Source organism: Borostomias antarcticus (genome assembly GCF_949987555.1).
Source record: "Borostomias antarcticus genome assembly, chromosome: 23".
Classification (NCBI taxonomy): Eukaryota; Metazoa; Chordata; class Actinopteri; order Stomiiformes; family Stomiidae; genus Borostomias; species Borostomias antarcticus.
Window position 1 is genome coordinate 6,969,351 of NC_140256.1, and position 19,643 is coordinate 6,988,993.

The 19,643-nt window shown below is 47.3% G+C and overlaps 1 protein-coding gene across 1 annotated transcript; it reads right to left on the reverse strand.

The window, feature by feature from the left end:
- Positions 1 to 1,928: 1,928 nt before the first annotated feature.
- On the reverse strand, positions 1,929 to 8,839 carry zfand5a (zinc finger, AN1-type domain 5a). The gene is made up of 6 exons (XM_084456917.1): positions 8,680 to 8,839; positions 5,254 to 5,415; positions 4,744 to 4,846; positions 4,502 to 4,587; positions 3,904 to 4,029; positions 1,929 to 3,690 (listed from the first exon to the last, which is right to left on the reverse strand). Exons 2-6 carry the CDS (start codon positions 5,411 to 5,413, stop codon positions 3,542 to 3,544), a joined length of 624 nt encoding a protein of 207 aa, XP_084313043.1. The 5' UTR covers positions 5,414 to 5,415; positions 8,680 to 8,839; the 3' UTR covers positions 1,929 to 3,541.
- Between the last annotated feature and the right edge of the window lie 10,804 nt (positions 8,840 to 19,643).

Here is a 19,643-nt window from a genome sequence, read left to right on the forward strand (position 1 = left end):
AGTATGAATGGGCCCTTTCTCTCTCTCTCTCTCTCTCTCTCTCTCTCACACACACACACACACACTCTCTCTCTCTCACACACACACACACACACACACACACACACTTACACTGACTCAAATCCTGGATGATGCCATCAGTAATCTGAGTCAAAGGCATCTACCTAGATGGCTGTTGACACCTGTTAAACCCCAGCATAAGGACACCCCCCCACTCCCTCTACCCCTCCCCCCCTCTCTGTTCCCTTTCCTTTCCATCTACCCCTCTATTTTCCATCCTCTCTCTCTGTCTCTCTCTCATCACTCTCTTCCATCACTATCTATCGGGCAGAAGTGATAAATGAAGGTGCACAGAGCATCAGATACAGACAGAGACATGGAGGAGACGTATGTGTGAGCGTGTGGCTGACTGAGTGTTCGGGTGACAGAGATTTTGAGTTGCAGGGACTGACTGAGCTCAGACTGGTCTAATCTGGTTACATCTCCCAGAGCTTAATGACGGTACCTCAGGTCACCCCTCTCTAATCTCAACCTAGCCCATCCCTTTCCTGTCAACCCCTCATTGTCCTCTCTCCACACACACACACACTCATTCATCTCAGCCTACTGTCATTGTGTCCTGGTATTATCCCAGAAGTCCTGCCCTCCATCCAGCTTCCAGTACCTCACCATCTCCGCTTCCATGACTCGCGTCCGTCTATATCCTGGAAATCCATTCCTTCCCTCCCCTTCCCGGATTTGTATGTGTCTTTACTAAGGAATAATAAGGTCAAGCGGTAATAATTACAGTAGGCTTCATGAAACTCAACTATGCCCCAGGTATGCCCGAGTTTGTACACTCCCTTGTAGCTCAGGACAGTGCAGAGTCCTCGTAATTGCCCTGATAAACCACATGTGGGGGCGTTAACAGAAGTCTTTTATTTTTTGACGTGCCATCATATCTTATTGATGTACCATGCCCTCATTCCCTTAGGCCCCGTGCTGTCTAGCCTCATCTAACTCCACCCCCGGACGCATCATCTGGTCCGAACATCTGCCACCCTCACTCACTCCCAGTCACTGTGATGTCATACACTGAGACAGCTTTCCAGACAGACACACACTCCAATACACACTTCCAAATGAGCAGTGACTCAGTCAGTGACACACATACGTAATAGAAAGACATATGGGTCAAAGAGTTGCAGAGGCTTTTGAGGAGTTTTAAGTTGAGCTGCGATCCAGTTGTTCCCATGGGTCAGAGTGAACATCTATTGTGTGTGTCTACTATCAGATGCCATGTCCTCTACTCTCTGTGCTGAAGGTGTGTGTGTGTGTGTGTGTGTCTGATCTTAAGAAACATGGGTAAGAACATGTGGTAAAAGACGGGGAACTCCAAATGATTTCAAATGACGGTCTCTCCTTCACACACTCACTTCCTCAGCTGTCTATGCAGCTGCCGTTGCGACGCCATCTGCCCACTCACTCCCCAACGCTCCCGACAGGTGTCTCTGAAAAAACGCATTGTGTCCCGAACGGTCTGGTTCCCTTTGCTGCCCCCCCTGCAGTGGCCTAGATAGAAAGGAACAGAGGCCAGGTTAAGATCCAACGCCGCTGCTGCCATCCATCTTGTCTAAACTAAACCTCAAGACTGTGATGTCTTATTCTGTAGCCCCAATCTAATTAAACCATCTGCTTTCTCTGGCCGCACACAGCACACTAGATGGTCCAGCTGAATGAACGGGTGGTCTGGCTGGGAGATGAACAAGTGCGGGGGACTCGGGCTGTAACACAGTATATGGCGTAATACAGTATATATATACAGATATTGTATGTCATCATAATTCAACTGACCGTCACAGTGTAGAAGACATCATACAAGCAGGCTTTGTAATGTCTCTCTGTACATTGTTTTTATTTACATGATACAATTTTGCTGTAATGCTGGGTAGCAAGATTATATGTAATACATAAATATCAACAGTTTGTTGTTTGTTTTTTTGTACAAATTTGCATATAACTAAGAATCGTAAAGGAAAACTCAAACGGATACATACGGTAAATCTCACATCCATACAGGTGAAACAAAATCATCTACACAGGTCTCACACACACTCACAGAGCTTCTCTACAGTGCTCTAACACACAGACCCAGAGCAATTAGAGAGCCGAGAAGAAAAAGTTGTGTATCTACCATTTGCCAAACTTAGTTCTAGCATGCTCCTGTAGCTTTGTAAACATGTGCTGTTAAACCCAAGTTACTTCACAGAGAGGGGGCGGGAGGAACACACACAAACACACACACTGACAAACCTGTGCTCGTACATTCACACAATATCTCCCTCTCTCTCTCTCACACACATACCAAATCAATATATAGCACGACTCACATACCCTAATTCCACAACTGCACAGAATACATGTGCTAATATCAGTACTATATTAATAAAATAAAAAAACAACTTAAACAGAAATTGCCTCTCAGCCGATAAAATAATGACCAAACACTAGTCGAGTGATGCCAATCCCCACAGGTCATTTTGATAATTATATTGTAATAATTATATTGTAAATAGAGCAACCTATGCATTTATCCCATTCATATCCCCACAGACAGGTACATATATCCACTGTTACTGATGGATAGTGCCCAGGCCTCACCCTGAGGACTGGACCAGGGTCAGTGTGTGCAGGCCTCCCTTCACCTCCACCACGGAGGTGCTGACTTCAGATCAGTTTTCTGTGTCATTCTTTAGAGCCAATAATTGAAGTATTTTGTCCCTGCCCCCCATACTGGTCACTCAAACGGAAACAAGTGATCACATTCACATACTCTGTCAGACAGAAATGCTGTCTAGAGCTGAGAGAAGGCTACCTATCCTAGCCTGTAATATCAAGGTAACCAGCGAACCTCCTCTTGCATTGGCTAAGGAAGAGAGGAGCAGGAGGAGAGGGAGTAGAAGGGAGCACGGTGCGGAGAATGTGAGGAGAAAACACAGTTCCTGCTGCTGTGAGGTAGGTGAGCTGGATAGGACAGGACAGAGAGACAGGGCACAGAGACAGTGCACAAACAAAGCCCATGTGCATTCTGGGACAGCGTTGTACGTTCCCAAATGCTCAACTGACTCTTAACATGACGGAACGCAGGACCAGAGCTCTTCTGTTAACACAAGGCTCTGAACACAAAATGGCTTCCTACAGTTTGGCACAAAATGGCCACCAGCTGAGGTCAGGAGCACCACTTCCCCTGGACAGTAACCACTGGGCTGCTCTTAGAAGACAATACATTTTCTTTTCTTTAAAAAGAAAAAGAAAAAAAAAGAACAGCGGCAAAGACACACCACAGAAGAGTAGGGAAAACAAACGAAATAATTAATCAAAAACAAAAAAAGTTAGCATTCATGCATCTCGCTCAGAAAGGATCTTTTCTTTTTTCTTTTCTTGTCTCAAGGTTGCGATTTTTCAAAATGAGTCCTTAATCCTTAAGCCTCTCGTGCCAGTGTTCATGTCTATGGTCGTACACACAAACTCCAGTCTTTGTCAAAGGTCGCCGTTGTTCAAATTATATTCTCTGGATCTTGTCGGCGACCACTACGGGGTTCTCCTTGCGGATCTTGGCGGCTGCCTCAGCCTTGTAGTCGTAGGGGCAGTTGTGCTTGTCCGAGTACCGGTGGATACCACAGAACAGGTTGCCACAGCGACAGTCGAACCCTACCACAGCAAGAAAGGGGTTGAAGTTCAAAGGTTAGAGAGTCGCATTCTCAAAGTTTATCGCATTCAATGCTAAACGTACAGATTAACAAATTAATGGATCAATGTCGTCTCAAGCCCAAAGACTAAAACAATCATATTCAAAGTACAAAAATCATCATCATCGTCTAGTATGACCCCTCCACTCCCTCCATTCTGCTCAGACATTCTCACCTGTGAGGCCCACTTTCTTGCGGCACATGAAGCACCTGTTCTTCTTAGGTTTGGGGGCATCCCCCGCCCCCTCCTCGTTGCTGGGGGCCGCCGGGCTGGGGCTGGAGGCGGTGGGCTGAGTCACCACTGCAAGGGGGAGAGACAGCAGGAACAAACGTCTCAGTTGAGCTCTGCTCGTTTCACTTGGCTGAGAGAAGACGGCGTCCTCGTCTGAGGCGGATCTCGCTGAGCAGCAGCGCCCTCAAGCGTGACTGAGGGTATTTTTAAAACTGGCTTATTTTAGGCCGCCTCCGCGTGTCAAGAGGCGGTAAGTAAACCAACAGTAGGGTCGGAGGCACACCGGGCACATTAAATATAGACCAGAGCTAAAGTAGGTCGCACGGAGCCATGTTTGCCTTCAGATGTTTGGGAGTGTATGTGTGTGTGTTTTTGTGTGGGAGTGTGTTTGTGTGTGGGAGAGGTCGCTGCCTGTGTCTGAATGCGGGAGTTGCCTGCGGGGGAGTGTGTGTGTGTGAGAGAGATAGAGATGGAAAGAGAGAGAGAGAAGGAGAGAGAGAGAAGGAGAGAGAGAGAGAGCGAGAGAGAGAATGTGTCTTACCAGGCTCTAGGGTATCTGGTTTGTCCTCTCTCGAGATGCTCATCTCTGTCATTTGTTGAGTCACAGGAAGAGAGCCTTGAATAGTTCTGCAAGAGACGAGAGACAGACGAGGATCAGCGGAAGAAGGCAAACAGATCACACGCATCCACCAAACTAGAGTACACCCGGTAACACCACCAAAATAGAGTACACCCGGTAACATGCCCGCACACACACACACACACACGCGCGCGCATACTCACCTAGACATGTCGGTAGAAGAGCCAGCTGAAGTGTCTACCTTGGCTAGGCTGGCCTCTAGTCTCTGTATGGCTGAGGCCTCTGAGTGAGGACTACTGGCCGACCCTGGGAGACGTGGAAGCAGAGCGTTAGCCTCACAGACGACCACTCGTTTAGCACGGCAGCTCGGTTAGGTTCATATGAGCGGGGAAACGTTCAGCTTAGCACATCCTAGGACTAAACATCCAAGAGACATTCAGGTTTCCATCAGCGAGCTGCACCGAACAGGTCATAACAGGCCAACCTGGATAAATATCTGGGAAAACAACAACACCAGGAATGTTTGACCTCAAGGTCTTCGGGGAATTGAAATCCCTCCCTGGCTGCACGTTGTTGTGGACCAGCTGTCTCTCATTACACCTAATGGAAAACCAGAGAGGCTGGAAGCACGGAAGGGAGAGTTGAGTGGCCATCTCTCTCTCGCTGTGTGTGTGTGTGTTGTGTTTGACCTGGCAGGAAAGGGAGGGACTTACCCATGGGGCTATGGGGAGTCATCCGGTCGCTGCTCTGCTGGCGTGTCAGGTGCTCCTTGTAGCACACCGAGCACATGCCATTGGTCCTGCGGTTGCCGTAGAAACCGCAGCCGGTGGCACAGAGCATGGGCACAGGGCTCTGGTTGGTCTCTTGGGCCATCGCTGTAGGGGAGGGAGAGAGGGAGAGAGAGAGAGGGGGGGGAGAGAAAGAGAGAGAGAGAAGGCTGGTTAGACCTGGGCTTTATTTGTACAGGTGTGTGTGTGTGTGTGTGTGTGTGTGTGTGTGTGTGTGTGTAGCGTACTAGCGTGAGTGAATGAATTAATGTCGACATGTATAAATGGGTATAAAGACATTGGAGACATTTAGGAACTTCCAAAATGACAAACCAACATTAGCACACAGCTCAAAGGAAACCTGCCCTATTCTGCTGAAATGTGGGCCTGTTTTGAAATAACCCTCCCCGGGATGATTGTGACACTGTTTTGTCTCAAACACTGCTCCCGTTTGGGACAGGCTGCCCAGCCTAGATCTGTGAGCTCAGCCACCAATGAATGAGTTCGCTTCTTTCTGTGACCTCAGGAGAACAATACACACTTGTTCTGTCCACCACCTTGGCAGAAGATACACACATGCGCGCACGCACACACACACACACACACACACTCTCTCACTCCCGGTCCTGTGTGTGCACGTGACCTGGGAGATGAGTCATTGTGTGTCACCACCAGGCGACCAACACCAGGATGTCGACTCGTCTGGCACTCCTCCAGCTTGATCACAAAATAATATGCACAGCCTGCGTGTGTGTGTGTGTGTGTGTTACACCCGCAGAACAGAGCCAGAGACGGCAGGAACAGAAGGGTTGCTGGTAGTTTCAGATAGCTGCTTTCTTCCGCTACTCGGTTGCCTCACAAGAGTAATTTGAACTGCCGAAGAGTCAGTTCTTCCCACACGTCTACATATGGCCGACACAAAAGACACACTCAGGGGTGTGACGTGGGTTCCGAAAGCATGACGTCGTAGCCCTTGCAACACAGCCAGAGGAAGTGCTCGGATGAAACAGTTTAAAATGTCTGAAAGACATTACAGAGGACTAAACAACCAGACAAGGAAGCTATGATTATGTTATACATGGCCAACCATCTTTTATTCTTTATTTTATTGAATATCTTATCAGGGCATGATCTCAGGCCGCATCATCATTAACAGTGATATCCAAGTCTAGGTTGCCCTCCGGAGACACAACAACCAGGACTAAAAGACAACAGTGTCAGGTTTCACTTGACACCTCTCCAGTCCCCCTGCTCCAGAAAGGCAGCTGCTTGGGTTCCATGTGCTCTATAAAGCAGTCACGGACAAAAACACAGCCGTAAAAACCTGGCGAGAAGCAAGGGAACAGCCCGCTCTGAGCGTTCCGTCTGTCAGTGTTCTGGCCATGCGAAGGAGACACAAACAAGTCCTGTTCTAATCTGACAGGCTTTTGCCCTCCTCCACCCCCCATCTCTCCTTCCATGGCCACCTCCACCGCCATGCGCTTGCCAGTTGCCACAGACATGTCAACAAAGGCTTTCTTGGAAAAGACGTCGGGATTTGTCATCACGTTTGCCTGCTGACTGCTAAGGAAGTACTTTAGCAGAGCTTGGAGGTGCTATAGTGACAATAGCAGACTACAGTAGGGGGTTCTTTTGATGTCTTGGGTGCAGTTTTTAATTCTAAGTCAGAGGGTAGGCCTAGATCATTTTTGATTACTGCAGCCTACTAGGGCCTGTATTCAATAGGCCTGTTGACTGTAAATGTGTCAGGAAATGTGATATACCGCTTTTCATGTTTGTAATCTGTAGTTGCCGCCATCTCTGACCCCTTCTCTCTTGGAAAAAACTATTCTCTCCTGCCAAAAATAAAACAAAGAACATTATATCTATATAAACCAGACACGCTATGACAAGGTCAATTTAGCTGTCCTCGTGTTCAGCCTAACAATGGACTACAATGCTCAGCTCTGTCGCCAGATGCCAAGGGGGCCACCTGTCAATCAACACGACCCACGTGCGTCCACCAAGACTCACCTAAACCCTGGGGGGAGGGGGGGTGGTTCTCAGTAAGGAGGACAATTAACCCTAATATAACGACCAGCAAACGAGGTCTTTGTTTCTCTTAATAAAATGACGTAATCAAATGGATCCATGAACATTTTGATCCCAGACCATCGGGGGCTTTCCGAGTTAGCACAATTATTCACGAGGCTCGACACGAGACACAGCAGCAGGTTTTCTGAAACATCATATCAAAACCATCCACTTTCCAGCAACTGGAGAATATGGGGTCTCGTATAATCATTGAGAGATAGCACTTTATTACTGAGGACTCTGATTAGATCCACCTCGCCAGGCAAGAGGAGAAAGCTCCAGGGGGCATAGGGTCGACGAGCAAACTGTGTCAGGTGATGAAAAACATAATTCTGTAGGTATAGATAGTCGAAAAAACACTCCTTTAGCTAGGCTATATTAACTTTAAAACATCTCAGGCCAAAACCACTGAGTCACGCTGGCGGACCCGTGGTAAACAGCCTTGTTTAGCTGGATAGAGGTTGCTTGTCTTGCAACATTGTTGAGAGCGTATTCTCCTCACCCAGGCTACAGTGTATCACTGAGGTGATACAAAATGACACCGTGGTCGGTATGAGACGCTTAATTCGATTGGTAAGTAGTGGAAACATGAAAAACACAAGCTTTGATCTTTGTTCCTTTGTGTTTCTTTGTCTGCAATCTCTTCCTGTTTAGTCGCCTATTGACTGCACCCCATTTTAGCAATGGTTGCATTGTCTGGCTTTGATCAAAGTAAGTAAATCATCTACCCAAGTAGACATGTGAGGCAAGATCTCTTATTTAAAAAAAATCTTGTTTCATGGTTAGGCTACATTTCACAGTTAGGCTATAGCACCTCCAGCCTTTTGACAAACGTCTTCCGATCAGCATAAAACAATGGTTTAAATCGTTTGATCAACGCCTAAATCAACAATCTTCGGTAAACCATTTCTACCGTTAAAGACAACTGGTTTATTTTCTTTTCACACAAGAAGTCTTCCCATCCCCCCAGCCTGGGAACGGTAGATAGCGACCACTAGCTGGCTCCCTCCCTTGTTTTTCCTGCTCCTAGACGGGTCACGTTCGAAGGCTTGTGATATTTTCAGTGAGGACGTGGTGACAACTTTAGCGAGCCAGATCTGTTTACCACGACCAACCAAGAGAAATCCCACCGTTTATTATCTACCCCGTGCATTATATACATAGTTCAGACGGTAGGCTATTGAATATAAGTTAAATAATCCGGTATTCTCTCTCTAATTCCCTCATATCTTTTGTTGATCGTAGACTACATTTTCGCCCAACTAACAGCCCATGAAGACATTTTTCAAAAACTCTCACCTGTACAAAATGATAGGAATACCACAGGATGAAGAATATAATGCCGCAGTCGGGGTGTCCCGTAAATACACAGAGATATGTGACAATAATGTCCTCTGTGTCGATGTGTCCTCCGTTTGAGACTGATGGATGAACGCTGCTCTCTTCTCCCCCACCTCTCTCGTTCTTTCTCGCTCTCTCTCTCGGTGGGTGTTTGTTTCCTTCTTTAGTAAGAGGAGTGGCGGATGATGTCACGGGTAAAAGAGCGTGTGCTGATTGGCTGCTCGAGGTACCCTGGAGCGCGTGTCTCGCAGTTTTACTGTATAAAAAGAGCAGGCTCGAGAGCGTGGGGGAGGTTGACCATATTACACTTTAATTTCGTCATCGATGGACCGTGGACACCGAATCTTTACCACGGCCTTTGTTGAGTAATACCAGGCGAATCGCCCAAATAAGACTGGCATCATGTTGTTGTTGTAATAAGCCTTCTATTAGTCTTGTCTATACAAGTCTGTCTCATACTATGTGGCAATGGAACTACATCACTTCCTCTCCCCTCCACCCCCTGACACGATGCTGTTTTCTGTAGCAGGAACATTTCAGAAAACAAATCTGATATGACCTGAGATCTGTTTGTTGAAGTAAGTGAGTACTGCCTGTCACTACTCATTTTCTTTTGAGAAACTTGTCCTGTGAGCTGCTGAAAGATTAGATTACTCACAGGCCAGCCTAATGGTGTCAAGGAGATTGAAACATCAATACAGTATGGCTGTATCTAAACACCAAAACAAAACGTCTTCAAAAACACCTTGGCCCATTTCTGGGCTCTTCATTGTCATCTCCACATTCATACCTTCTTGTGTGACTCACGCACATTTGTTTATGCGGTCTTGTACAGTAGGTTACTTGAACTTGGGACATTGTGAACACTCAGCATGTCTGCCCTGTGGGTCTACAAGCTGCTTCATGTTTTTCCCATATGAGTAACGTCACTCCCTCCACAACCCTCCAGGGTGTGTGTGTGTGTGTGTGTGTGTGAGAGGGAGAGAGAGAGAGAGAGATAACCCCTTACTTCAGCAAGGGATACTCCTCGGCTAGGGAATGGAGTATTAGTGGCTAAGATCCTCACAATTCAAAAATATGTTGGGGCTTAGGGTTGAGGGAGTGTGTGTGTGTGTGTGTGTGTGTGGGGGGGGGTCCTATATTATAATATTATATGTCCTTATATCTAAAGTGTTTGATTGTACTTGTAAATCAATAAGAAGGGGCATCAGACAACCTGTTTGTTCGATTGCAAACCAGTGTGGAGTCAACGACGGCCTGTTGTGCAAGCCAAGGCCTCTCTGATGTTGTTGGCCGGCTGTGTTCATACATATCCTGTGTTGTCTGTAAACACACGGTGGGAAGTGAAGGATGGTACTACCCTATGTGTAAACAACCAGTAGGACATAATCAGCAATGTAGTATCTCTCACTCTCTTGTACACACCTACACATATTGATCTTTGCCTCTCACTAGCACACACACGCGTACGCATGCGACTATCAGCGCTCAAGCGACAGTACATGCAAACACACTCTGATAGAACACACAGACACACCCCAAAACATCAACAAGCCCAGCCAAACACACGTGGGCCAAGCTCCACCCGTACCTCCTACGTCCTGAGCAGCTCGAGAAGCTTCTGACAGGCCCTCTGAGAACAATGCCTGGGCAAGTTGCTTAGTCACACTTCCTTTTAATATGATTAATGTAACAATGTCTTCGAGGTTTAGATTAACAATCCTATTTACAAACGATTAGGCTACATTCAGCGCCCGAGGAGTGGCGCCTCTGATGCTTTTAACACATTTGATTAAAGGGTGGGTTTGATTTGATCAGGTGAAAAAGGCAGGACCGGAAACATCGGCTGTTTACTTGGGTGGATCAAAGGAAATGGGGTCCAACACTGATAATGGGACGTTGTTAGACAAATGTGATATTGTACACAGTAGGTTAGTGAGGGTAAAGGTATGAACCAACTTGATCATCTGTGTGTGTGTGTGTATGTGTGTGATGTGTCGGAGACTGAGTTTGTTTAGGGTTAGAGAAAAGGATGTGGTTTATGCACATGAGGGTTCATGGTGTTTCAGCCAGGAGGGGGAGTTGGGGGATAGGGGGCGAGATTACTTTTCGCAGTTTAGCAAGAACACCACAGAGTTTCAGTTGAGATCACTTTTGTCAAATTTGAACATTTATTATACATGTGGCATAATACATAGCATATGAATTTTGGCGGTGTGCTCTGTCCGGGGGGCCCCCTGCCTTCCACCGACGTGGAAAGCGCGTTAGCAGGGGGAGGCAAGGCCCAGAGAGCCAGGAAGGGGGAACGGCATCTAGCCCCCTGCCTCAATGACGATCAGAGTGGGCCGCGATCGGGAAGATGCTCGGAGGTAACTCAGCCCACTAAGACCGTCAAAGAGCGCCACAGGGGGACTGCTGTACATTATAGTCCCTGGCCCCCACGGGCCGACGCTTCGTGGGTTCCGAGGGAGATACAGCCTAGTGTCTCTGCCTCCATGGCGACCGGAGGGACCGCTGGATGGCCATTCGGAGACGTTTCGGCCCACGGTCACCACGGAGAGCCACAGAGACCAGCTAGCGGCTACTCTGGCATCCACTAGCCGACGCTAGTGGAATACCTGACAAACTTACCCCGGACAGAGAGCAACGATGACAACAGATGACATCGACACACGCAGGAGGAGCAGGGGAGGAGGTGGGGCGAGCATGCAATGCACAACCAGCAGTAATGCAAGCGCGAACAATGACATGTTTTGACAGCTTAAATACATGCGCTCTAGTGAGCTGACCAATGCTATGACAGCTACAGTCAGCTGGTGCTGGCGTCATGCGTGACGACTAACCTCTGCTGACTACCCCGGCCGTAACGTACGTGCCTTGCCTGAATGTGCGTCGTTGACTTCATTTAGGTTTGGAGATAAAGGCTCAAGCACAGAGTGGGTTAGGGTGAGGGTCAGGTGTAGGGTTAGGGTTAGGGTTAAGGTTAAGGTTAAGGTTATGGTTAGGGTTAAGGTTAAGGTTAGGGTTAGGGTTAGGGTTAAGGTTAAGGTTAGGGTCTTCCTTAAACCTAAACTCAATGGTGCTATCGCTAAACTGGGTTGCGAAACGCGTAGACGCGGACGGGGGGGTGTAGAGTATCCTAGCCCCTCCCCCCCAGGGGGTTATGCTCCCAGCTCCGCCCAGGGCTCTGACAGGGAGGCATGGCACGTGACGAGGTGCGTGTCCATGTTGCCATGACAACAGGGCTAACTTTACTGTGTGTGAGTATGTGTGTGTGATGTGTGTAGCCTACAAATGTGTTACAACGAGAAGATGGGCCAGACCTGGCCACACAAACATGAAAGAAAGAGAGAGAGAGAGAGAGAGAGAGAGAAAAGAAAGAAAGAGAGAGAGAGAGAGAGAGAGAGAGAAAGAATAAGTAGAATAGAAAGTTTATTTCACAATATATAACCAGTAAAGGTACAGGTACATTGGAATTCTTGTCCTTACAGTATCTTATCAGCACTAATCAATTCCTCATTCCAGTTCCTAGGTACACAGCTAGACATTATAAGGTTCCTAATCTGGCAATTTACCATCTGTAGTCTAGCAGTCGATCAAATTTATCTTCATCCACTTATTCCATCCAATCATGCACGATGTGACTGTGACTGCAATATAGGCAGTACAATTATTAAAATTCAAGTATACAGTTGTATGGAGTCAATTGTTATTGTCCATCTTAAGCCTGTCTTTAGTTACCAGTTAGGAAAAGGCCAGTAGACACACACGACACACGCAGCCACTGTCCATACTCCAGTTAATGTGTGTGCAGCCTGTATGTTTGTGTGTGTGTCTGTAGGCTATGTGTGTGTGAAGTTTGAGGTGGGGCTACATGGAAACGTTTCTGATTCTTATTCTGATTAAATTGGTACAGAGAGCCAATGTTCCCTCAGCTTTACAGTCAGTCTGTCTGATGAAGCTGTGATCAGAGAGAGCTTTGTTTTACAATCAAGGAGTTTCTTCTGGCGCGCATTTGATCCTGCTCAAGGTACGGGAATAGAGAAACGAGAAAGGGACCCTGTGTGTGTGTCTGTGTGAGAGAGAGAAGGGGGGCTCATGAGGCCAGGGGTTTGTCTGTGTGTGAGGAAAAAAAACGAAAAAAGAGGAGTAGACTGAGCAGAGTACGAAGAGAACAGTGAAAGAGTGGGAAAGAGGAAGAGATTTAACTGCTGACTCAATGTTCCGGCCGGGGTCTCCTCCCATCTCTCTCTTCCTCTTGGCCGGGCGGCTGGAGTGTGACGCTGCGTCGTCGCGTGACTCATGAATGAATTCTGCTGCTATTCTCAAACAAGGGAGGAGTTTTCCCCTGCTTCTCCAGTCAGTAGGAGGTCTCTACCCTCCTCCCACTCACTCACACCGCTCTGCCACCCAGGGCTGGAGGTTTAGGGGAATAACCAGTCACAGCTGTGTGTGTGTGTCTCTGTCTGTAGCTGAATCCCAAATCGCGCAGGGCGAAAGTGCAGAGCACTCGCGGCCTTACATGCGCGTTCCCGCCAAGCCCACAAGGGCTCAGGGTAGCTAGGTCCACAAGTGCGCCACTGCCGCCACTTTGCGCACTTTAACCGCACTTACCGAAAGTCCGCAATTTCGCGGACTTAGGAGCAGAAAATACCCACAGTCCACCGCGTCTCATGTGACACAGTGCTTGAGTGCATCCGAGTCATGATCCGAGTGCATCACACATAAATGATGACATTTGCCGATAACACAACATTCATCTTGAAATCCACATGCTGCAAACATATCCCACCCAACATAAATTTTAAATTATTATTAAATTAAAACAGACGTCAATTTGCAGAGCCTGGCGGAGCTGAGGAGCGCGTCAGAGCAGCCTCTGCGTGGAGGGACGCGGCAGCCAATGAAAACGAAGTGGGAGGGGCATTGAACTAAACTGGTTTGTGAATCGTTGGCACGCCGCTAGAAGTGCTGTCCCATTTAATTCACGGCCCTGCACCCTCTGGCCCTTCCAGCTGACGTCAATTAAGGGCTCAGGCCTCAGGCCGCAAGTGCGAGGGGCCACAAGGGTGGTTTGCGCACTCAGATTGGGATTCAGCTTCTCTCTCTCTCTCTCTCTCACACACACACACACACACACACACACACACACACACACACACACACTCACCACACCCTCGCGGGCGTGGTCTATAGATTTGCTGTAAACAACTGTGCTTTACTCCATAAGAGTGGTAATCGACCACTTCAGCTATGTGTATATGTGCGCCAGGAAGGCTCCCAGGTGTGAATCTCTCTATGCTAAGTGCCAACTATCTGAATCACCAGCCATCGAACTGACTTTATACAAATTATAATTGACAATCCCTAAAACAATAGTCTGATGACGACCTACTATATTTACAATGAAGTAGACTAGGCCCTATGCAAGCCACTTTGTGACACACCACCTAAACAACTTTACACATGCCTATCTCCAGGCTGCTGACGTAGCCTATAACGGATTCCGCTCAAAACTGGTCGAAACGCAGGCCCGTTCCCTAGATAGAACCAAGGTTCCAAGAATTCTCAAACCAGAGTTACTTTTTAAAAGGGTGAACAACCTCGATCAGATTACAGTAGGGGAAAGTCGGGGAAAGACCAGCAGCAAAGCATTGTGGGTACACCGAGGTGCTAAACTCCTTATTGGAATGTGAGTGAAATGTAAGATTCTGTGTACTTCGTATTTTTATCATTGTGTATTTAATCTATAACCTATCTAAAGCGTTTGAGTGAAAACAGTTAAGACGAGTAAGTAATTTATTTATTTTCTTTATTTTGGTGTGTAGGCTACTGTACGTGTCTGTCTGTACTGTATAAAGTATACAATATTTAATGTGTGTATGAGTTACGTGCCGTGTGCGTGGCTGTGCGTGCAGCAGCAGATGTCCACTGTTCTGTTCTCCAGACTGGCTGGTCTTTGTTGCTGCTCCCTCGTGCAGATGGAGCTGGCCACGTGCGTCTATGACTGCGAGGTGACGCTCCGCCTCCATCTGTAAGTGTGCTGTCAGTCGGAGTCCTTTAACCCCGCCCCTGTCCCCTCCCTCTGACTACCAGCCTTCCATGCTTGTGTGACCACCTCTCTCTCTCTCTCTCTCTCTCTCTCTCTCTCTCTCTCTCTCTCCCTCCCTCCCTCCCTCCCTCCCTCCCTCTCTTCCTCTTTCTTTTTCTCTTAATCCTCCTTTTCACCAAAAGATGCAAGCGTGTACAAACCCAGGTCATGCTGTCTCTTTCTTGAGGACCTCTGCCTTTCTTGTTGACAGTAAACACACAGTAGCCTAGTCTCTGGGTTGTTGCTCTGAGCTCCCCTGTCAAATTTCCATACTGGGCAGAAACACATTGCTTTTCCCCAAATGCAGTTGGATGCCATTGTAGTATCAACAACACCCATATTTTCACTGCGTGTTGATAGAGATACAACATCTCTAGACAGACAGATAGACAGAGACAGACAATCTTCACCTCACCTCACCACATTTCCAAACTATGTATCTAACTGAAAAACACCTATGGATCTACCTGATATTGACTTTTAGCATGTACAGTCAGCATGTTTTGATACCAGCAATTATTCTCTAAAGTAGTTATTTGAGTCCATTGCAGGATGGTATCCTGAAACAACACATCAACTGTTGTAACTTCTTCAAATACTTCTTCCAAAACTTGCTTTTCACCTGAAACACAACTGAGGGGCCTGTCCTGTGCTCTTTTCCGAGACAAACAGTCAAGGTTAGCCTCTGGGCCTAAACGTCCACTCATCCCCTCCATGTTCTGTCAACAACCCTGCAAAGGAGTGTTCCCTGCTCTAACCAAACACAGATCCAGACCGACAATTGGCAAATGCCATAGATATTCAGAGAGACAATGGTGGATATGCATATATTATAGTTTATTTTGAGGTGATATGCATACAGTATAGGTTGATTATTTTGAGATGATATTATACAGTATAGGTACATTATTTTGAGGTGATATGAATATACAATAGATTATTTTGAGGTGATATTGTACAGGTAGATTATTTTGAGGTAAATAAGCTATCCTTTGTTCTCCTCACAAAGGCTGCGTTCAAACCATGGTCTTTCCAGACATGTTGAAGAGAGAACAAGAGCAGCTGTATCTCCGCATCTGTGATGGGCTCAGATGCCTGCAGGTCAAACTGCTCTCACAGATCTGTTGACACTTGTGAAACTTGACAAAACAATCTTCTGAATTCAAGACTGCGCATCACTCCAATAACAGCTCAATACTGTATCTTGTTTTTCCCTTTTTCACTACGGTGCAATGTTCAAACCCCACAGGACAGGTTTGATCTGTGTGTGTGTGTGTGTGTGTGTGTGTATGAAGGGTTTCAACCACCTACTATATTTCTTTGTTTGTCCTGCAGATGAGAGTTGAGCTGGTGATAGCAATTCATCAGGCTGAGATCTGTCTGAGTCATAACTACATTCCTTATTCAGCAATCTTTACAGTCCTGTCACATACACACACACACACACGCACACACACACACACACACACCATGGTCCTGTGAGTGAGTCACAGATCACCTGCTTGTTTGTCGATACGGCATCAAAACATGACGACAAATGTACACAAGCACTCCCTCTCTCTCTCTCTCTCTCTCTCCCTCTCTCTCTCTCTCTCTCTCTCTCTCTCACACACACACACACGAACACACCCGCATTAACACCCACATTTGCGCTCTGAAGTTGGTGTGTGTATGTTGTGGGGCTCAGGTTGCCTGGAGAACCTCTCTCACTTCTCTGTGCATGGATTCCCTCATATCTGGGTCTAAGTTTAGCAGAAGGAAAATGATCCCTCATTTGCGCAGTACCCCCCCCCCCACACACACACACACAGCTTACATCTGCCTAAACGTAACCCTAGCCCTAAACTCTAACCCTAAACACAACCGTTTACTTCTAACCATAACCATAATTGTAACCCAAGGACTAACCCATAACCATAACCCCAAATAATCCCCTAAACATAACCCTAAATGCAAAACCTAACCCTAAACCTAACCTTTGACCCCTAACCCTAACCATAATTGTAACCCAATCCGTAAATCCTAACCTTTGACTTTAAAATTAACCCTGAACTTGTTGGGACCATTCCTGTTGCCCCACAAGTGACCATCGTTCTTGTTTAAAATCTTCAGATCTTTTCAGACATAGTACAGTCCAGAAACTGGTATAGTCCCAGACACATGTATACTCAGGTCTGTGTGGTCACAGTTCCCTCTAGTGGTCAACACACACACTGCATGAGACACCTTCAACACACACATTGCACGAGACACCTCTGCTTGGCTGACTTAACTGCAACTAGGTGAACTGCTCAGTTTAGACACCTGGGTTGTGACCGACATAGTATTTCTTATGATATTACAGTCTATCAACTCACTGGCTTTTCGTAACTGTCATGAACATTCTGTTTCATCTCATAAGAATAGCTCTTTCAACAGTTGAGGTTCCATCAGGTGCAGAGAATCATGTCTCCATCAACAACATAGGACTCAGAGGAACACATCCATGAGCACTGTATTGACAACACAGATCCACGCAAACACACACACACACACACACACACACACACACACACACACACACACACACACACACACACACACACACAAACACACAGGTATGCACAGATAGGCATGCGCACATGTGCACACCACCCCCACCTAAACGCAATCATAACTAATGAATAATTCAAAGGTAATGAAACTGAGTGTGGTGTCCAGCCTGGCTGGCATTGTCTCTGCTGTGGCTCAGTGCATGAGGAGGAAAAAGTGAACTTCCCATGCGAGATGCTCATCATGTCCCCCCAACACACACACACACACACACACACACACACACACACACACACACACACACACACACACACACACACACACACACACACACACACACACACTGTATAGCCACATCCCCCTACCAGTTTTGGTTAGCTCGGGACAGGATGTGGTTGTTGCTCTCCTTATCCAAAGTAGCAACAAACAGTTAGGTCCTCAGGCAATGAAGGACTAACCACACACTAACTGGACTTTCTGGATCCATGAGGAAGAGGATGCCGCAGGAAAACCTGATCACCTCAGAGAGTGACAGTAAGATCGACTTCTCCTTTTCTTGCCCCGGGAATGTTATTTCTTGAACGGTTTGTCAGGTTGTAGTAAAGATGCCCACTGCTCATCTCTCTGTGATGGACCAGTAGGATGCTGTTGTGATTGCTGTGTTCAGACTGGGGATATGTTTCTGTTTTACAAAGCGTGAGTTGAGGATGTTGGGAATAGATGGATGTAATAATCCATGTATGGATAATCATAAATCAGTATTGTTAAGTATAGGTACTTATGAGTTTGCTTGCAACCTCATCTCGTTTTCTATTTTTATTTTCTGTATATTACCCATATGCAGTAGATGCAGTATTATAGCTATCACTGCTGGACATAAGATAAACACAGTTCTGGGATATAGGTGGTGACACGCAAACGCACACACAACACACACACACACACACACACACAAACACAGTTCTGGGATATAGGTAGAGACATGCAAACGCACACACAACACACACACACACATGTGTCTGTATCAAAAATCCTGTACAGTGCATACCTCATTAGGACCAGGCTTTGTTCTCTGTACTGTACAGGCTTGGTCTCTGTCAGGCTTTGTACCCATTGTGTCTCTCGCTGCCACGCTCGGCCACACCGGTAATGACCCGTGTCCGCTGGTCTCTCTGGTTACACCGCCGGCCGCACATCAAACGACCAGCGGCCCACAAACAGCTGTTGAGCCTGTCAGCGGTCCGCTTCATCCTCATCTCTGTCCTGCTTGGATACAATGGCCCCGGGCAGACAATGCCAGGCCGCACAAAGCTTGGAGAGAGAGGGTCAGGGCCGCTGAGGTCATCAGAATGGGACGGGGGATATCTGATACGGGGGAGGTCAGAGATGAGGAGAGATCTCCAATGTCCAATCCTCTATACTTACCCATCCATCCATCCAACCAAACATCCATTCATGCACACATACATACATACATACATACATACATACATACATACATACATACATACATACATACATACATACATACATACATACATACATACATACATACATACATACATACATACATACATACATCAGTCAGTCAGTCAGTCAGTCGGGAGCCACGCTTCACTGATGTTGTGCTCCTTTGATCCTGAAACATCTGGAGGTGGCGGAACAGCGACAGGGACGTCTCCCTAGCGCCCCCTGCAGCCAGCCCTAGGATCCTTGCTTCCCCCACGCCTTATCCCTTCTCTGAAGCCAGGGAGAGAAGCTCCCTTGTTCTGCCTGCTCTGCCAGGTCTTTGAGAGCCTTCCTCAGCCTGGAGAGACTTCAGGAGCGGCTGGGTGGATCGTTCCAGGCCTCTGCAGCCGACTCCCACCGGATAGGTGAACGCCCTCCACCACCCTCCCACTTGTGAGCACACAGCCGCCAGGTCGGCATGCTTTTCCTTCTAGAGGTAGACCAGAGCACGGCGCCCGGCCTTAGGGAGGCTGCGGCGATCTCTTCAACTGACGGTCGAGGTCAGCTCTCATGTTCCCCTCACCTCCGGGTGACAGGAGGGACCGCTCCCTCGCGCTGCCACTCTGAGCCCCTCCCCCTCGCCTGGCAGACTGGATCAGCTTCTGGGATGTTACCACGCCGACCCTGTTCGCCTCCAGGCCATAGGTGGACTTTACAACTAGAGAGTGACCCAAACCGTACCTCTAGATCCACACAGAAATGGTTCCGTGACAACAAAGTGTTTCTGCAATGTCCATAGAAAACCTGTGGGCTGAGTTGAAGAGGGAGGTTGATGAGCGCAAACCCAACA